Source organism: Oryctolagus cuniculus, chromosome 6, assembly GCF_051225735.1.
Source record: "Oryctolagus cuniculus isolate XC-2025 breed Fujian yellow rabbit chromosome 6, ASM5122573v1, whole genome shotgun sequence".
NCBI lineage: Eukaryota > Metazoa > Chordata > Mammalia > Lagomorpha > Leporidae > Oryctolagus > Oryctolagus cuniculus.
In genome coordinates this window covers 122621357-122639917 of record NC_142872.1, presented here as the reverse complement: position 1 = coordinate 122639917, position 18561 = coordinate 122621357, and the positions used below count along the sequence as shown (strand labels likewise).

Below are 18561 nucleotides of genomic sequence, written 5' to 3'. Positions count from 1 at the left end.
CCCAGCTGAAGTTAGCATCAGTTACTAGAAACAACTTACCATTCTGTGGTGGGAATGAATCTCTGGATTCATGATAAAATCAGAACTTTTTTATTTTAGGACAATAGGTTATACCTGATAAAGATATAAAATTTTTCTTCGTAATCAAAACTAAATGCAAGTAAATCTTTAAGAAATATTTGGCAGGGGCTTAACAATTACTTATGGATTTGGTTAATCATTACACTCCCCCAATCACAGCCTGAAGCACAGAAAAAAAAAAATATTAAACGCAAAACTTTCTACTCCATCATTTTATATATGCAAGAACTGAGGTCCTACAGAGGGTAAGGTAGTTCACTACATGTGTGCAAACCTGACTTCTGCTTGACTAAAAAATGTTATGTCTCTACTTTCTGTATATTTAATAAGTTACACTCCTTTTGGGAAGAACTTAAAAATGTCTAATGAGAGGGAGGAGATGTACAATTTGGGACATGCTCAATTGGACTTGCCCCAAATGGTGGAGTTAGAATCGTGCCGGGGATTCCAATACAATCCCATCAAGGTGGCATGTACCAATGCCATCTCACTAGTACAAGTGATCAATTTCAGTTCACAATTGATCACACTGATAGGTCTAAGAGTCAAAGGGATCACACAAACAAGACTAGTGTCTGCTAATACTAACTGATAGAATCAAAAAGGGAGAGAACGATCCAACATGGAAAGCGGGATACACAGCAGACTCATAGAATGGCAGATGTCCTAAATAGCACTCTGGCCTCAGAATCAGCACTTAAGGCATTTGGATATGGCTGAAGAGCCCATGAGAGTATTTTAGGCATGGAAAGCCAAGACACTGGGGAAAAAAAAAGAAGAAGAAGAAGACCTAAATGAAAGATCTCTGCGAGTGAGATCCCAGTGGAAAGAACGGGCCATCAAAGAAGGAGGTACCTTTCTCTGAAGGGAGGAGAGAACTTCCACTTTGACAATGACCCTGTCGGAAAATTTATATTTACTAAATAAAATTAAAAAATAAATAAAAGTTAAAAAAGAAAAATTTCCAAAGTACAGTTTATGGATTACAATGGCTCCCCCCCCCATAATTTCCCTCCTACTCGCACCCCTCCCATCTCCCACTCCCTCTCCCATTCCATTCACATCAAGATTCATTTTCAATTATCTTTATATACAGAAGATCGATTCAGTATATATTAAGTAAAGATTTCATCAGTTTGCACCCACACAGAAACACAAAGTGTAAAATACTGTTTGAGTACTAGTTATAGCATTACTTCACATTGGACAATACATTAAGGACAGATCCCATATGAGAAGTAAGTACACAGTGACTCCTGTTGTTGACTTAACAATTTGACACTCTTGTTTATGGTGTCAGTAATCTCCCTAGGCTCTAGTCATGAGTTGCCAAAGCTATGGAAGCCTTTTGGGTTTGCCGACTTCAATCTTATTCTGACAGGGTCATTGTTAAAGTGGAAGTTCTCTCCTCCCTTCAGAGAAAGGTACCTCCTTCTTTGATGGCCCGTTCTTTCCACTGGGATCTCACTCGCAGAGATCTTTCATTTAGGTCTTCTTCTTCTTCTTTTTTTTTCCCCAGTGTCTTGGCTTTCCATGCCTAAAATACTCTCATGGGCTCTTCAGCCATATCCAAATGCCTTAAGTGCTGATTCTGAGGCCAGAGTGCTATTTAGGACATCTGCCATTCTATGAGTCTGCTGTGTATCCCGCTTTCCATGTTGGATCGTTCTCTCCCTTTTTGATTCTATCAGTTAGTATTAGCAGACACTAGTCTTGTTTGTGTGATCCCTTTGACTCTTAGACCTATCAGTGTGATCAATTGTGAACTGAAATTGATCACTTGTACTAGTGAGATGGCATTGGTACATGCCACCTTGATGGGATTGTATTGGAATCCCCGGCACGATTCTAACTTCACCATTTGGGGCAAGTCCGATTGAGCATGTCCCAAATTTGTACTTTGGAAATTTATATTTACTAAATAAATAAATAAAAAAGTAAAGACAAAAACAAAAAATAAAATAAAATAAAAATGTCTAATGAACTTAAAAGTGTCTAACTTAAAATGACTTTTGCTTGACTAAAAATGTTATGCATCTACTTTCTGTATATTTAATAAGTTGCACTCTTTTTTGGGAAGACCTTAAAAAACGTCGAATGATTGGATACCTTATTCCAAGTGTCATTCTTACCATGAGACTAAATTCTACTAATTGTACATACTCCTTTGATATTAATACTATTTGTGTTGAATATATATAATCACAAAGAAAAAATAAACATGAAAATGCCTTAATTTTTACACATTTTTCACATTTACTGTATTTTTATAACATTTTTTCCTGCAACAGAGTCAATGATAGAAAAAGGAATGTGAAAACATACATCTCATCTGTATTTTTCTATAGCTTGGAGTACCAGATTACAAACTGGCCAAGCTGTCGCCAAAGACATACTAGCTGGCTGCACTGTGCTGCTGTGAAATTCAAGTGAAAAATCTCCAAAAATGTCAAGGCTTCTCTCCTCCACCCATCCTACCACTTTTTTCGGACACTTGAGAAAAACATTCACAATTCTGTTTCAACAATGTCCTTTCCTGTTCAGAAGCCATCACCCTCTCTAGCCTTGTTGCTAAAGCTAATGCCGCCCTAGAAACAGACTTGTCAAAATGCGATCAGGGTTTTCAATAGGAGGACTAGAAGCTGAAATGGCTTATTTTCATGCATTTGTACCCTGACAAAATAAAAATACTCCTTTTCTCTGTCCTCAGCCTGCCAATATTCACTCTCAACCCCCCCAGCCCCATTCTAGCGGTCCAGCAGGCTGGGACACAGAGCTAACCCTCTCCTGCCAATGTCCTGGCATCTCAATCCAGCCCAAGGAAGCAGGAGGAAGTCAGGTGTGCCCAGCTGATGTGCTGTGACTTTCCATCAACGTCATTCCCTGCAATGCTGATGAGGCTGAGTTTGAGAGGAGTCAAAACTAACAAATTTTCCCAATTCCATGAAGGGCTACTCGGATCCTAGAGCACACTGCCACCAGTGGCTGCCCGCAACAGAACTTCTAGTGGGAGTACCCTCTGACCCAGCAAGCCTAAGCCCATAAGTACCTGCACTTAGGATTGCAGCATCAACAGGTGTTAACCCAGCTCCTTGCATGCACTCAGCAATGCTCAGGGGTCACAGATCTGGAACCATGGTTCCTCCCCTCAGACAGTGCCAGCCTTGATCAGTGAAAAAATTCACCTCTTAGAATGTCAAGGAGGTAAAGAGGCCTTAAAGGACATCTTTTATAGCCAAGGAAACAGAGGCCTAGAGAGGAAAGGGAAACACACACACACACACAGTACCTGGTGTACTCAGGCACCATTCATCAGCTCTCTCATTTTATCCTTGCAACAGTCAGGCTGCAAAGGCACCCTCAGGTCCAATTTACACACACACACACACACACACACACAAAGTATACACAAGTGTGTGTGTGTACTTTTTCAAGCAACTTGGAGCTTCAAGTATCTTGTCCAAATTCTGACACACTAAGTGCAAAATACCACCATTGAAACCCAAACTTTTCCACCTTCCAAGCCTTGACCTATGTGCTCTAACCCCAGATACTGCTCAGATCTCTAGTAACAATACAGAATAGCATGTAATTAAGGGGTGACGAGTGTTCTAGAACAGTGACTTCCAAATGAGGCTGACTTGTACAATCATCTGAGATGCTTTATAAAATTACAGATTGTTCCCCCATCCTCCATTGTCATTCAGGCTTCTGATTATGTAGCTCTATGATGAGGCCCTGAAATCTACATATAACATATATATACTTCCAGTTATACTGATCATCCATCTGTCTGACTATTTGAAGAGGAAAAAAAAAAACAGGTTGGATCAGTCATGAAGAGTCACAGGGAGCTCAGATTAATGGACACAATTTAAAAGGGAAAACACTGAAGAGCTGACTACCTCCAGGGAGTGTTGATGACAGTGACCAGACCGTAAAGGCCAGGAGACATGACAGAGAGAGAACAAGTGGGATGACCAAGAGGGAACCCTCTTAGGGAACAGCTTGGAAATTCAGCACAGGCACACTCCACACATGGATAACAAGCACACTCTTCTGGGCCATTAACAAAGTGGGAGGGGACAAACCAAATAGGCAAATGTCTGGGCCAAAAATGGCCACTAAAAGGCTGATGACATACAGACACAAGCTGTAAGTTCCCAGGAAAGACAAAACAGAAGGAGGCAGCTCTCTGGGTCACTAGAATCTAAGTTCCAAGAAGGCAGGAGGGATCTGTCTGGTCTGCCGACTGCTGTATCCTGAGCAGGTGGATTTGGAGGCAAACGAATGTGGAAGTCAATGAGGGGAGTAAGTCAAGGTTTTCTTCAAGACTCAAGTCCAAAGGACTAGAATAAAATGACGGTGCTGGCACAGTTCACCCAAAAAGTAAAACAAGAGAAGCATGTTTTCAGCAAAAGCTCTTCTTCATGACTTCTTTTTTATCTCTAAGATTCTAAGTTGGCTTCTGGAGGAAGCATTTGGTGATTTGGAGACACTGGAATGTGCTGCTGGTGGTGGCATGAGTGACGGACACGGGTGGGTAAGATCTTTGGGTTATGTTTGGCAATGGAGGAAGGCCCATCTAGTAAGAATCCCAAGCAGAATGGCATCCCTCATAGGACCTACTGGGTCATGACAAGGAGATGTGCCAATAGCACAGTGGCTTGACCGGACTCCCTATAAATCTTAATGACAGAGCTAGTCCGGCTCTGTACGGCTGGGTCAGGAGCCTTGCCAACCCAAAGAGGCCCCGAGCCATCTGCAGCCGGCCAATATCTCCGAGGGCTTCTGGAACCCTGTGAACAAGTTCCACCAGGGAAAAATGAGCTGACCTTTGGAAATCCTTTTCAAAGTAATGATTCTCCAAGATGCCCTTTGAATCATCACATGACATGAGCCCTCGAGGCTGCCTTCTGAATGGTGGGCACCATTAAAACTAGACAAACCGAATCCCAGGAGCAGGAGGTGACGGGCATACTCAAATTCCTTCCTGGACACACATCTTCCCTGCCAGCCCGATCTACTAAGATCTTTCTTTCGTAAATGACATCTCCCTCCTGCTCATATCCAGCTGACAGAGAAAGGGCCCTTGTCTCTACACAATTCCCTAACAAAAGTAATTTGTTTCATAACCACCACAGCCAAAATATATTTTTTCAAATAACTGCAAAAGGTTATATGACTTCCATCTGATGTTCCCCTCTCATGTAAACTTTCCGGAGCCTGCCTTTTATAACACACTGAGAGGTAACGCATGGTTCCAAATGACTTGACAGTTTCTTTTAATTTACACACATCTAAGCATGTTTATAGAATTCCACTGGTTCAAAATGCTTCCTTTTCTTAAACATATTTCCAGATCAAATTAAGTGTTTATAGCAGTCTGCAATATATTATTTCTAAAGATAAACAGTCATGTTAAAAAAAAAAAAAAAGAAAAAGATCGAAAACCAGCAGCATATCGCTACTGCCACACTCAGTCTGTCTTTGCCTCTGCCCAGAGTTCCCGCAGAGTCCAGACCTGCCAGCAGAGAGCATGAATGGATCACTGTGAACAGGCTTTCCTGCTGTCTCCAGCATGCATAACGGAAGGGCCACACGTTCTTTCTCACAGCCCTGAGCCTGAGTCCCTGAGAACCTTTGTGCCCCTGAGCTAAGTATAATATTCAAGAATTCACAAACTGCAGACATTTCTCCTTTCTTCCAAAAAGAAGCTTTAGGATCAGACGATGTCCACCTCTAAATCCCCAGAAACTGTTGCTGTTTTCAAATTATGATGCAAAGGATTGGAAAGAACATTCTATAACAGCTAAATGTTTAGGAACCAAGTCTTGCAACTTCATGTACATTTATGCAATTATCCAGGAAATGCACAGACACTGAAAAGTAACTCAAATGGACTATTGGCCACGCTGGGCCTTGAAACAGCCTCTACTGAAAGACCAACTTACTGCTTCCCTGTCGATCTCCAAGTCAATGTGCTTTAAAGATCAAAATCACCTTTTGGGGCATTATTCAAATACTGAAAACCTGTGTCTTCCACAACGACGCACCTGACTTGGAAACCATCCGATCTGAGTTCAAATTAGGAAACATGAGAACCTCAGAGAAACATATTCGAAGGAAAGCTATCACGGGGAGACAGGTACAGTTCAGCCAGAAAACTTAGGGAGTACTGTCAAATTCATGCAAATATCCCAGAGGGGCAGGCGGCAGTGGGAAACACATTTTCTCTACAATTCCAAGCCAGTGATACTTCCTAGCAAATCTCCGGACAAGTCCGGAGAAACACACAAACCCTTCCTAACCCTTTGAAGGCAGGCAGCCTTTGAAAAGCGCACTAGATGAAATTCTCCCTTTGCCCTGTTTTGCAACAAGAGGAGCAATATTTTTTTTCCTGAAATAAACACGAGAATCCACTCCCCTTTGTGTACAATGAGTCAAAGTTCAGAACTGGTTGGGAGAATACTAACCCCATGAGATTCAGCCATCCTTTGCCAAGCAGAAGTGCTGAGAAGCAGAGGGTTCTACCTCCCAGCCGCCGCACTCCCTATTGCGATAGTTTCCTATCCTACTTGCTCTCCAACTCCAAGTCCTTACCGGGACCTGCCAGCATACACAGGGGCTCCCGCACTGATTACCAATGTCCTTCCGTGGCTCGACGCCAAAGGTTTCCCAATCCTAAACTGCCTGGCTCAAAAGTCAGTGAATAGATAAATAAGGAAGGGAAAAACAACTCACAAAACTAAAAATGACACACAGTAATCTGTCTTGGAAAAGACAGTTCATTAGAAATAGACAAGCTATTAGGTGGCAAAGAGAGAGGACATGGGGCACTAAAAAGGGAGTGACAGCCTTCCTGCCTGACCGAATGAGGGGTGCACTGGCTGCCGCCTGGCCTTCCAAAGCTCCCCGAGCCCAGGTAGAGGCAGCGGCAGCGGCGCACAGGGGAGGCCCGGGAGGCAGCTCCCATTAGAGGGCGCTCCTTAGGCTTCGTAAGGAAACAAGCTCCAGCCCCTGAAACGCGACCCAGAGGAGAAATCAAGTTCTCACTGCCAGGGCGGGGGAGGGAAGCCGGGTGCCCCGCAGGCGGCCCCGCCCGGCTGGAGACGCCTCCCGGCCCAGAGCGCAAAGGCGGGGCCGCAGAGAGCGAGTGCGGAGTGAGGGAAGCCCCTGAGCCCGCGAGGCCAGGCGACCCGAGGCCGAGCGCAGTGTCACACGCACCCCGCCTCGCCCTGGCGGCCGCGAGCCAGTGCAACCCGACTAAAATGTCCTCCTGCCCCCTAGGCCTCGCGGGCTGCCCTCCGCCCCTGCACGAGGGCCGGGGCGCTGCGAACCGGGATTTCAGCGGCCGGCGCCTAGGCATTTTGGAGGACGCACCCCCGCATCCTCCAGCGAGGCCGCGGACTGCACTTCCATCTGGTGTCGGTTACCTCGCCCCTGCCACAGGCAGCGTCAAACAAAAGAACTTTTGCAAACTTTCCTCTCCGGATACTCACAGGTTTCTTAAATCTGGGCCCCATCTCCCCAGAACTTGCATTCCACGTCGCGGGCGTGGGGGGATGGTATGCGGAGGAAGGGACCCCAAAGTTTCCAGGTCATCCCTGGGTCTCGGGGGACGCGCAGAGCGGATCCGATGCCTGGCGTGCCCTGCCCGGGCTCCTGTCCCGGGCCACCCTTTCCTCTCCGTCCCTCCGACCACGCAGCAAGACGCCCTGAGCCGAAGAAGTTGGGAGTGACTTCAGGGGCCCTCGCGGTTAGGTAAAAACTGCGAATTCTCACGGCTCCATCACTGGGGACCGCAGGGCAACTCCCCGCAAGCTGTGCTTTTCTGCGGGAAGGGCAGGAAGCTGCCCGCGGAAAGGGGTGGCGGGGCGAGCTCATTCGCCCCAGCAGCTCCCCAGGGACCGAGAGCAGTATCAGGACTGGGGGGCGGGGAGGGAAGGGTCCCCCAGGTGGCGCTCCCCATTCCCCGCGGGCGCCTCAGACTTCTCGCCTGGCCCCGAGCCCCCGAAACGGTGAGCGTGACTCCCGCCTGGCCCACTCACCGACTCTGCCGACACGCAGGCCACCAAGCCCAAGGTGAGCAGGATCCACGCACGCCGCATATTCCCCGGGGAACGGCTGCTCCCAGCCTCTGTTTTCAACCAAGGCGAAAAAAGCCTGCTGCCCAGCGCTCCGCGCAGCCCGCGCAGAGGGATCCGGAGCGAAGCACCGCAGCGACCGCGGCTCCTCGAGCTCGGGGGCTCGCGCTCGGGGGCACTCGGGGGGCTCGGGGGCGCTCGCTTCTTCCTCCGGCGCCTGCTCCCGCCGCCCGCGCTGCGCCCCGGGAGCGCGGCGCCCTCTCACTTGTTGGTTCCCGACGCGGAGTTGGTGCTCCCGGGGAGGCTGCTCTCTGGAGCTCTCCGGGCTCGGCTGTGGTTTGGACTCCCCCGCGGACTCCTTCCTGGTGGGGCGGTGCAGTTTCTGGATTTAAGGATGAAATGCGACGGCTCGAAATGCAGCTGCAGCTGAAGTTTGGGGTGGGAGGCAGAGCGGAGGGGGCGCGCGACTCGCGCGGCTGCAGCTCCCGGAGTATCTGGAGAGGAGCGCGTCCGAGCCGGGCTAGTGCCTCCGCCGCTGCGCCCCTCCTCCTCCTCCTCCTCCTCCCGCGCCGCCGCCTCCCTCCCCGAGCCCTCCTCCTCCTCCTCCTCCTCCTTTCCTCCCACTCCCCCCTCCCTCCCTCCCTCCCTCCCGAGCCTGCTTCTCCGGGCTCCTCCGGGTGACTGGGGGAGAGGAGGCGGCAGTGTGACTCCCAGATAAACCCGGGAGAAATTCCTACAGGATTACACCCCGATTGGCAGCTCCGAGCGCCAGTGGGCGCCAGGGGCCCCCGCGCTGGGTCTGCTCCGGGTCCGCGCGCCCCTACACCAGTGCTCCTTCGTTTTCTCGCTCCGCCTTGAACCTTCTCTGCCTTCTTTTTCCCGCTGTCCTCCTCCAAGCTCTTTTCTACTCTTTCTTGTTTTCTTTTTCTGTTGCTTCACTTTCACTTTTCTGAAGACAGATCGGAAAAGAAACGACCAGCGGACGAGTATTTCGCTTTTGTGCGCCTTTTGGAAGAGACAGCTGTGGAGGGTCAAGGGGGAAAAAGTTTCCTTGCGGTGATATGTTGATACCGCACCAGTTCGCCAAGACTGCATTGTATAAGAGAAGACAATAAATGTAGCAACCGCTTCTGGAGAGGATTTCCCACCGCTGAATCGCTCCCTAGCCCCCCGCACAAGGGAAGGGGAGGAGGGCTCCTATAAGCCCAGATGCAACAGTTTTCAAAGCTCCTCGTTTCATTAAGAGCTTAAATCCAGTCTGCCTCATACAGTTGTACGCCCCTAAAGCATTTTATAGGCTCCATTTCCGCACGGAGGTATTAACGTTTGGAAGCTACAAATAGGGCAATTTGATGAGAAATGGGATAGACTCGGAATAATAATAGATTTGAGAGAATTTCAAAGAAGAGAGGGATAAAGTAATTTCTAGTTTGAAGAAAATAATGAACGTGTATTTCCTGAATGGAAGAAACAGATCTGAAATATTTTGTCATGAAGTTCTTTTTTCTTTTAATCAGTGTCTATGTTCGCTGCAGGACATGGCAAATGCATATTTCTTTCCAATTTCTACCATCATTTTTTTTCTCTGACTCATGGAGTAAGTGAATTCTAAAGACATTCTACCCCTTCAATGCTCACTCCAAGAGGCTAAGCCCTCTGTCTTTTTTCACCAATTTGTTCTCACACAATAATTTATTTTTGAACAAATGCTTGTTCTAAAGTCCAGTGTGTGCTGCCGAAGTATTGTGAGCCTGTAGTATACACAGATCTAAATACAGGTATAGTGCCATTGCAATTTCTGAACTCAGTGCTAGAACAACACACGGGCCTACCCTAAGTGAGAATTAAAATGTCTTAGTGACATCATTGTAAGAAGTGTCAAAGAAGGAAAGTTAGAGAATTACAGTGCAAAGTTGGAGATATCCAGCTTTGCAGTTTTGTCTGCCAACTATCAAATACAAGGGCCCATGGGCGCATCTAAGTCATTAGCAACCATAAAGGTAATGTGGAGAAACAAGAAAGTGGGCAAAGGGAGAGAAGGAAGGTGAAAAGAGCAGGAGGCTGCTCTTTTTTTTTTTTTTTTCAATTGTAACATTGGCTTCTTCCAATTCCACAGCCATTGAGCTGGCACCTGTGCCAGTGTGGGTCTCACTTTGTTTTTGAATGAATGAACCATGGCCATGTTCCTAAGACGGACTCTTTGTGGATTGAAAAATTGCATGGTATGGGGAGAATTCTGAAAGAAGGTTCAAAACAAAAATGAGCAGCGTGGGAGAAATATTAAGAGCCACGCACACATCATCTCCAGCCCTAAAGGAAGCTCTGTTTCCAAAAGGGACCTGGTCCACTCTCCAGCCTTCTCCACATGCCTTTTTCCCCAAGAGTTAAAAATCCATCAAATGAATCAGAATTCCAAGAAAGTGGGGTAATGCACTCCCTCCCTGGCTGTCATGGTTATTGCTGTTTATTGGGGCATCTGCCTAACAAGAGGCCTGGTGTCTGTCTTCTGATTCAGCCTGAGTAGGCAGAGATGAAAAAGAATAAGCAGATGTGTCTGTTGAAGGGATGTATCTGTTCCGCCCCTGAAGATGTACCCAAGGCTCTAGGTCTTTATGAAACTCTCAGTGACTTGTTTCTTTAAGGATGATAATGCAGCATTGAGAATATACATAATCAGAGAATTGGTGCCATTTGGAGAGTCACACAATATCAAATATATAAAAGCAAATACATATGCAAGGTCTTGTGTTCCAGTGCATTGACAGGAGAGGCAACAAAGGTGCTGTCAGAGGATGAAGAGCACTTCCTCTCGGGTTGGCTACAAATCGATTGCCTGTGCTGAAAGGGGAAGGGAGGAGTGGATAGTAGGTGTCCACTGGTCTTAGTGGTGTGGCTAAATTTGTAACCAATTAAGTCTTGTTTGTGATTTGCTAATTTGACTTATTCAAAAACTGAGGGAAACTCAATTTTGGTAGAACTTTGTGGACCGTGTCTAATACACTAAGTATAACCTGTGACTGAACCAAAGCGTCTTTTCAAATACATTTTCGGGTACTCCAGTGTGATGGCTGTGCTTTGAGGGACACAGTAAGTAAAACAACTTCCCCATTATCTCCAAAGATTTCTAAAAGAACGAACACCCTACTTCAAGAATCTCAGAAGAAAATATATAAATGAGCAGAATATGGAGGCTACATTGGGGAAATGCAAAAAAAAAAAAAAAAGGAGTCAAAAACAGACAAATGAAAAAGTTGAAGTGAAAGCCACTGAAGACAGTTTTCAACCTAAGCTGACACGTTGGACTCTGTCAGGATGGGATCTAATGATATCCATTACAACCATGCACTAGCAGGTGCAGTCTCCCAAGGTGAGCCATCAGAATAGGGAAACCACTAAAGGAAACAGATGCCACTCTGTTGTTCTCGGTTGTTCTTCCACTGGCTACTACCTGGAATGTTATCAGGGTCCAGGCTGGAAATCAATTAGGTGGGATGTGCCTTGACTACATTCACTTGAAAGGTAATAGGACCTGAGGGTAAGAGGACAGCCAGCCAGCCAGCTATTAATTACCCACTGCTAATCAAGGCGAGTGAGCTGAGGCCATGACGAAAATCTACAGGCAATCCAGAAAGTATCTAATTTTAGCCTCAAACTTTCCACTTCATTCACCTCTAGCAACCTTTTGCCAGGGAAATTGGCTGATTTGAGTTTTGTAAATTGATGTGGTGCTAATGTTGAACAAAATTGCCACATTTTGGACAGCAGGGCACAGGAAAGTCAAAGAGCTATAGAACACATCAATGATCCCGTAATAAGACAGGACAAAGCATTTACATCAGTTTTCCTAATAGCATGGTATGGTGTTCAAAAGACTGGCAAAACTTGACATTCTTCCAGTCAACAAACAGGTATGGGTCACCTGCCACATGGCTGATACTCACTGGGTAGGTATGTGATTTTTCTTGAAATGTGTTGGACTTAAGGGACAAATACCATATGTTCTCCCTGATCGGTGACGACTGACTGAACACCAAGAGGGAAACCTGTTGGAGTGAGGTGGACACTATGGGAAATGGTGGCTTGATCAGCATAGCCCTGACTGTTAATGAACAACTAAATACATTATCCCTCTTAGTAGTTTTTTTATCTGTTCTACTTAATATGACTGGTTTAGATTTGTATTTGATGCACAGTTATTCTTAAGTGTTGAAAATTAACTGAAATGTGATCCCTGTTGAACATGGTGGTGGGAATGGGAGAGGGAAGAGATGTATAATTTGGGACATGCTCAGGCTGACTTGCCCCAAGTGGTGGAGTTGGAAGCATACCAGGGGATTCCAATTCAATCCCATCGAGGTGGCATGTACCAATGCCATCTCACTGTTCCAGGTGATCAGTTTCAGTTCACAGTTGGTCATGGTGAAGGGACTGGGAGTCAAAGGGAGCACATAGACAAGTCTAGCACCTGCTAACGCTAACTGATGGAGTAAATAAAGGGGAGAGTGATCCAACATGGGAAGTGAGATACTCAGCAGACTCATAGAATGGCAGATGTCCTAAATAGCACTCTGGCCTCAGAATCAGCCCTAAAGGCATTCGGAGCTGGCTGAAAAGCTCATGAGAGTATTTCAGGCATGGAAAGCCAAGACACTCTGGCAAAAGATCTCTGCGAGTGAGATCCCAGTGGAAAGAACAGGTCATCAAAGAAGGAGGTACCTTTCTCTGAAGGGAGGAGAGAACCTCCACTTTGACTATGACCTTGTCTAAACAAGATAAGAGTCGGAGAACTCAGAGGGCTTCCATAGCCTTGGAAACTCATGACTGGAGCATAGGGAGATTACTGATGCCATAGACAGGAGTGTCAATTGGTAAAGTCAACAACAGGAGTCACTGTGCACTTACTCCTCATGTAGGATCTCTGTCCTTAATGTGCTGTACATTGAGATTTAATGCTATAACAAGTACTCAAACAATATATTTCACTTTGTGTTTCTATGGGGGTGCAAACTGTTGAAATCCTTACTTAATGCATAATAAACTGATCCTCTGTAAAAAAAAAAAAAAAAAAAAAAAAAAAGAAAGAAAGAAATTATCAATTCCCAACTTGACTCTCACTGGGATTAAACATGACAATAGGTCTGCTCTGATTTCATCATCATTTAAAAAAATCATCTATTATTTTTCACTTTATGTTTCTGTGTGGGAGCAAACTGTTGAAATCCATACTTAATGTATACTAAGCTGATCTTCTGTATATTAAGATAATCGAAAATGAATCTTGATGTGAATGGAAGGGGAGAGGGAGTGGGAAAGGGGAGGGTTGTAAGCCGGCGCCGCGGCTCACTAGGTTAATCCTCCGCCTTGCGGCGCCGGCACCCCGGGTTCTAGTCCCGGTCAGGGTGCCGGATTCTGTCCCGGTTGCCCCTCTTCCAGGCCAGCTCTCTGCTGTGGCCAGGGAGTGCAGTGGAGGATGGCCCAAGTGCTTGGGCTCTGTACCCCATGGGAGACCAGGATAAGTACCTGGCTCCTGCCATCGGATCAGCGCGGTGCGCTGGCCACAGCGCACCGGTCATGGCAGCCATTGGAGGGTGAACCAACGGCAAAAAGGAAGACCTTTCTCTCTCTAGTAACCCATGAGTCGTACTTTGGAAATTTATATTCATTAAATAAAAGATAAAAAAAAAAAAAAAAAAAAAAAAAAAAAAGAAAGGGGAGGGTTGTGGGTGGGAGGGACGGTATGGGGGGGAAGCCATTGTAATCCATAAGTCGTACTTTGGAAATTTATATGCATTAAATAAAAGTTTAAAAAAAAAAAAAAAAAAAAAGAAATGTGTTGGACTTAATACATTTTGTAAAAGATTTTTTTTTAATTTGTTTGAAGGGGTGACAGAGTGTGAGACGAGAGAGAAAGAGAGAGAGACAGAGAGAGAGAGAGAGCGCATTAATCTGCTGGTATACTCCCCCGATGGCTGCAACTGCCCCATGTGTGCTGCGCCAGGTGCATTAGCAGATAGCTGGTTTGGAAGCGGAACAGTGCTTTAATATGGGACACCACCATCACAGGTGGCAGCTTAATCCACTGTGCCACAACTCTGGCATTGCTAGTTAATACATTTTTAAACTAAGAGTTGTTCTAAAATCATAAGTCTGTGACTAAGATACATGACAAATTTTATCCTAAAATCAGATATGATATTCTAAAGAAAAGCATTGTTTGTAGAAGACATTGTTCTGGAGCCGGCGCCGTGGCTCAATAGGCTAATCCTCCACCTTGCGGCGCCGGCACACCGGGTTCTAGTCCCGGTTGGGGCGCCGGATTCTGTCCCGGTTGCCCCTCTTCCAGGCCAGCTCTCTGCTATGGCCAGGGAGTGCAGTGGAGGATGGCCCAGGTGCTTGGGCCCTGCACCCCATGGGAGACCAGGAAAAGCACCTGGCTCCTGGCTCCTGCCAGGATCAGCGCGGTGCGCCGGCTGCAGCGGCGGCCATTGGAGGGTGAACCAACGGCAAAGGAAGACCTTTCTCTCTCTGTCTCTCTCTCTCACTGTCCACTCTGCCTGTCAAAAAAAAAAAAAAAAAAAAAAGAAGACATTGTTCTGGGCAGAAAACTCTTTCCTAGGAGTCATATATGGATATATAAATTTAGGGAGATGCCATAGATGTATCGTCAAGTTATTTGGGTTGCATTTGTGAATATCCAGTTGGACAAGGGAAGCTAAGATGTAGGATGGTGCTTTTCTAAAAATTGACAAATGCATGTATATATTTATGGTGCACAGCATGTTATTTTGAAATATGCATATATTGGAGGATGGCTAACTCAACCTAATTAACGTGTGTGTTACATCAGAAACTCATTATCTTTTTGATGATAAGAACGCTGAAAATATATTAGCAAATTTCAAGGATACAGTATGTAAGTATTATCATCACTTAAAGTCACCATGATGCACAATACATCTTTGGAACTTATTCTTGTCTAAAAAAATTTGGTATCCTCAACTGCCTCCTCACCCTCAGTATCTTATTAACCCCATCTAACTCTCTGCTTCTTTGTTTCCATGAGTTCAACTTTTTAGATTCCACATATAAGTGAAATCACGTTGCTTATTTCACTTAACATAATTTCCTCCAGGTTCATCCATGTCCTCACAAATGACAAGATTGCCTCCATTTTCATTCCCTTTTTAATGGAATTGTATTCCATTGTGTACGTATGCCACATTGTCTTCATAATCCATTGAGTGGTGCCATTTTTCTTGTTACTACTTCCTGTACACCCTAATAGCAGCCAGCCTTAACCCCATTCCCTGTTCTCAGAGATCCATGCAGGACCCTGGAAGGGATTCCTGGGTGTACTACATGCTAAATGACACCTGCCAGCCTCCTCCCCGTTCTCAGTGGTATAGGTCAGGGCCAGAGGTGGAGGGAAGCGACTTCTTAGCAGGCCAATAGCCAATCAGATTCACCCTTCAGATGACTTTTGAACCATGGAACTGAGTCTAACTTGATGGCACATTGACCAGGGAGTCATTGAAAACTGGTACGTGACCTTGTGTGCCAAATGGAAAAGGTTGATCTGCAGTGGAAAGAAGAAAGCAAGTGAATAGAAAGAGATAGCGAACGTGTGGGTCTAGAATAATAGGGTTTCTGATTTTTTTCTTTCCAATTCTTTTTCTAGCCTCTTTGGAGACCTAGATCAACTTTCTCCCTTCGGGATCTACAAGATACTCTGGTGTCCCGAGGGCCAATTTCTCATTTTTCATTCAGCTAGTTTGAGGACTTCTGTTTCTGGTAAATAAGTGATTCCAGACAAAGGCAGAGATGAAGACCTCCTTCCTCCAACTAGACTGGAATTCCAGCTCCTGCTTTATGAGGCAGGGACAGGTGAGGGACAGTCTTAGGGAAGATGAACTACTATGAAAATTATGTAGACTTTCAGAAAAAGGCACAAGTTTTAAAGAAAAAGATGTGTTAGTTATTGAATTACCTTGGGAGAAGTGTTTTCCATTTTAAAGACTCTAAAAGCATAATAGAATACAGAGGTACTTCTCTGAATACAAATGTGGTAAGGCAGATTTAGGGTTTGGTGTGGACACATGGGGAGAACTTGATATCCATGACTGGGGAGGGGCTGCCGCCTGAAAATACTGGCATTGCTCAGGTACCACTTGCTGGAGTTGCCAGAGGCCCCGGGATGGTGGGGCAGCAGGCAGAGGAGGACCATCTGGTATACCAATTCTCCAGGCTCCTACTGCATTGGCGGCCTCTGTCCAAGGAGTTTGGGGCATACCAGCAGGTAATGACTCCACAGGGAAGGGTACTGTTGCAGCTGCTCATGCTGCTGTGACTGCCAGCATGGCCGCGGCCTCAAAACAGTACCTATCAGGACAGGAGACTCCGTCCCCACCTGAAAGAAGAAAAATCCTACTCCCAGGCATGGTGGCTCCTCTGCCTCCTGTGATATACCTACAGGCCCACCAATTAGACACCAATAGGCACACCTCCTGCAATGAGACTCCCTCCCCAAGGAATGCACTCACCAAGACCCTAGGACACTGTTGACCCATCTCTGTCACTTTTTCTCCTGCAATATGTCTTGTAAATCTGTGTAGAATGAGCTCTTTGTCCCCTTTTGCCGAATTAATAATACCTACTATCAAATGCATAGGGCAATTAAACTGTGAAAAATGTATTAATACTGGAAGCATCTACAGGTTAATGCCGGGGATTGCTTCTTGAACACATTTCTAAAACAGCTAGAAGGCAAATTGCATGTCCAGGTGTGAAATCATTATTTAATTCTCTCAGCTAGTGGAATGAGAAACAGGTAGCATAGTCACCCCTGGGTGAGCTGTGAAGTAACCCAATATGTTAAGGAGACATAACGCAGGCTGGTGCACCTGCTGTTAAGGACGGTTGTACCCTGCAATGGTTAAAACCTCAGGCTTTGTCCACAGGCAGTCTGGGCTTTGAATCTTAGTTTTACCTCTTGCTGCACTCTAAAAGGCCTTGCCACCTAAGGGGTTGCTAAACAGAGGCCTCCCTTTCCTCATCTGTAGATCGGACATATCAGAGTTAATGTGTAGACTCTATGAGTTAGCAATGCGTGGAAAGTATTTAGCAAGTTACTTTTTCACATACTGAGCTTTTTGTAAATGCCAACTCTTGTAAACACCGGTTGTGGTTATTGGTATTTTCCCTCAATAAATGCCAGTTGTTACAGATGCCAATAGACTTGCATTTTCTCTTCCTGGAATAACCTATCTGATCTCTCTACTCTCTGAGCCTGCCTAATTTCTACATGCCCTGTAACAGTCAGCTTAGGAGTGGCCTTCATTAGCGAATATCTGACTGCCTGCTGTGTGTCACACACACCTCCTTCAGGAAGCCTTCCCTGATCCACATAGATTGGATAAATCTTTGTGACAATTCTCATCTATTCACTGCCACCTAGGAGAGAAGATTTGCATTGTTGTAAAATTTGCTCTTAGAAACACTTTCTATTGTAGGCAAAAGTAGAAACAAATCACTGAATAGCATAAAGAAAGGCACAGGAAACAAGAGTATATACCACTTTTTTTTTTTTTAAGTACCATAACAAGTTTAAGTCTAAAGGAGAAAAACTGAAAGAGTATAAAATCCTAAAATTGCAAATTGTGAAATAGAAGAAAAAAGAATTGAATTGTTTTTAAAAAATCACCCTTTTGAGTTTAGGTAGAAACAGAGGTACTTCTGGGAAGGAGGGAGGCAGTCTCTCACAGAGATTGTCACAACTCAAAATATCTGGGCCAGCACTGCAGCTCACTAGGCTAATCCTCTTTCAGCACCGGCACCCTGGGTTCTAGTCCCGGTCGGGGCGCCAGATTCTGTCCCTGTTGCTCCTCTTCCAGTCCAGCTCTCTGCTGTGGCCTGGGAAGGCAATGGAGGATGGCCCAGGTGCTTGGGACCTGCACCTGCATGGGAGACCAAGAGAAGCACCTGGCTCCTGGCTTCAGATCAGCCAGCCGTAGCAGTCATTTGGGAGGTGAACCAACAGAAGGAAGACCTTTCTCTCTGTCTCTCTCTCATTGTCTAACTCTGCCTGTCAAAAAAAAAAATATATATATATATATATATATATCTGCTCTCCGCTCTTTTTCTTGCAGTTATTAGTAAAGCAAATGACAAAGAACTGGAGCAAGGTCTCTGTGGACTTCATTCCAGTGTTGTGTCCTAAAAGCAGGTCTTCCCTCCAATCCCACCCCCACTCCTAAGCACCACAGCCCCACCCTCACCCCGGGATGTAAACAGCCCAGCATGAATCAGCTTTTTCCCCTCTACTCCCATGACCCTATATGGAGACACAAACATACATGACATTGTTTTGCTTGTTTGCTTTTATTTGTTTCACAAA

At 45.6% G+C, this 18561-nt stretch overlaps 1 protein-coding gene across 3 annotated transcripts in view; it reads right to left on the bottom strand.

Moving 5' to 3' along the window:
- Positions 1 to 8664, bottom strand: part of SDC2 (syndecan 2) — a 119389-nt gene extending 110725 nt beyond the window's left edge. The window contains exon 1 of one of the 3 annotated variants that reach the window (XM_017341450.4): positions 8133 to 8664. In XM_017341450.4, coding sequence (XP_017196939.1) covers positions 8133 to 8192 — 60 coding nt within the window. In that variant the 5' untranslated portion in view covers positions 8193 to 8664. Of the gene's footprint in view, positions 1 to 6557; positions 6735 to 7583; positions 8001 to 8132 lie in introns of those variants that run through there. The other 2 variants (XM_089336351.1, XM_089336352.1) reach the window with 2 other exon arrangements.
- Between the last annotated feature and the right edge of the window lie 9897 nt (positions 8665 to 18561).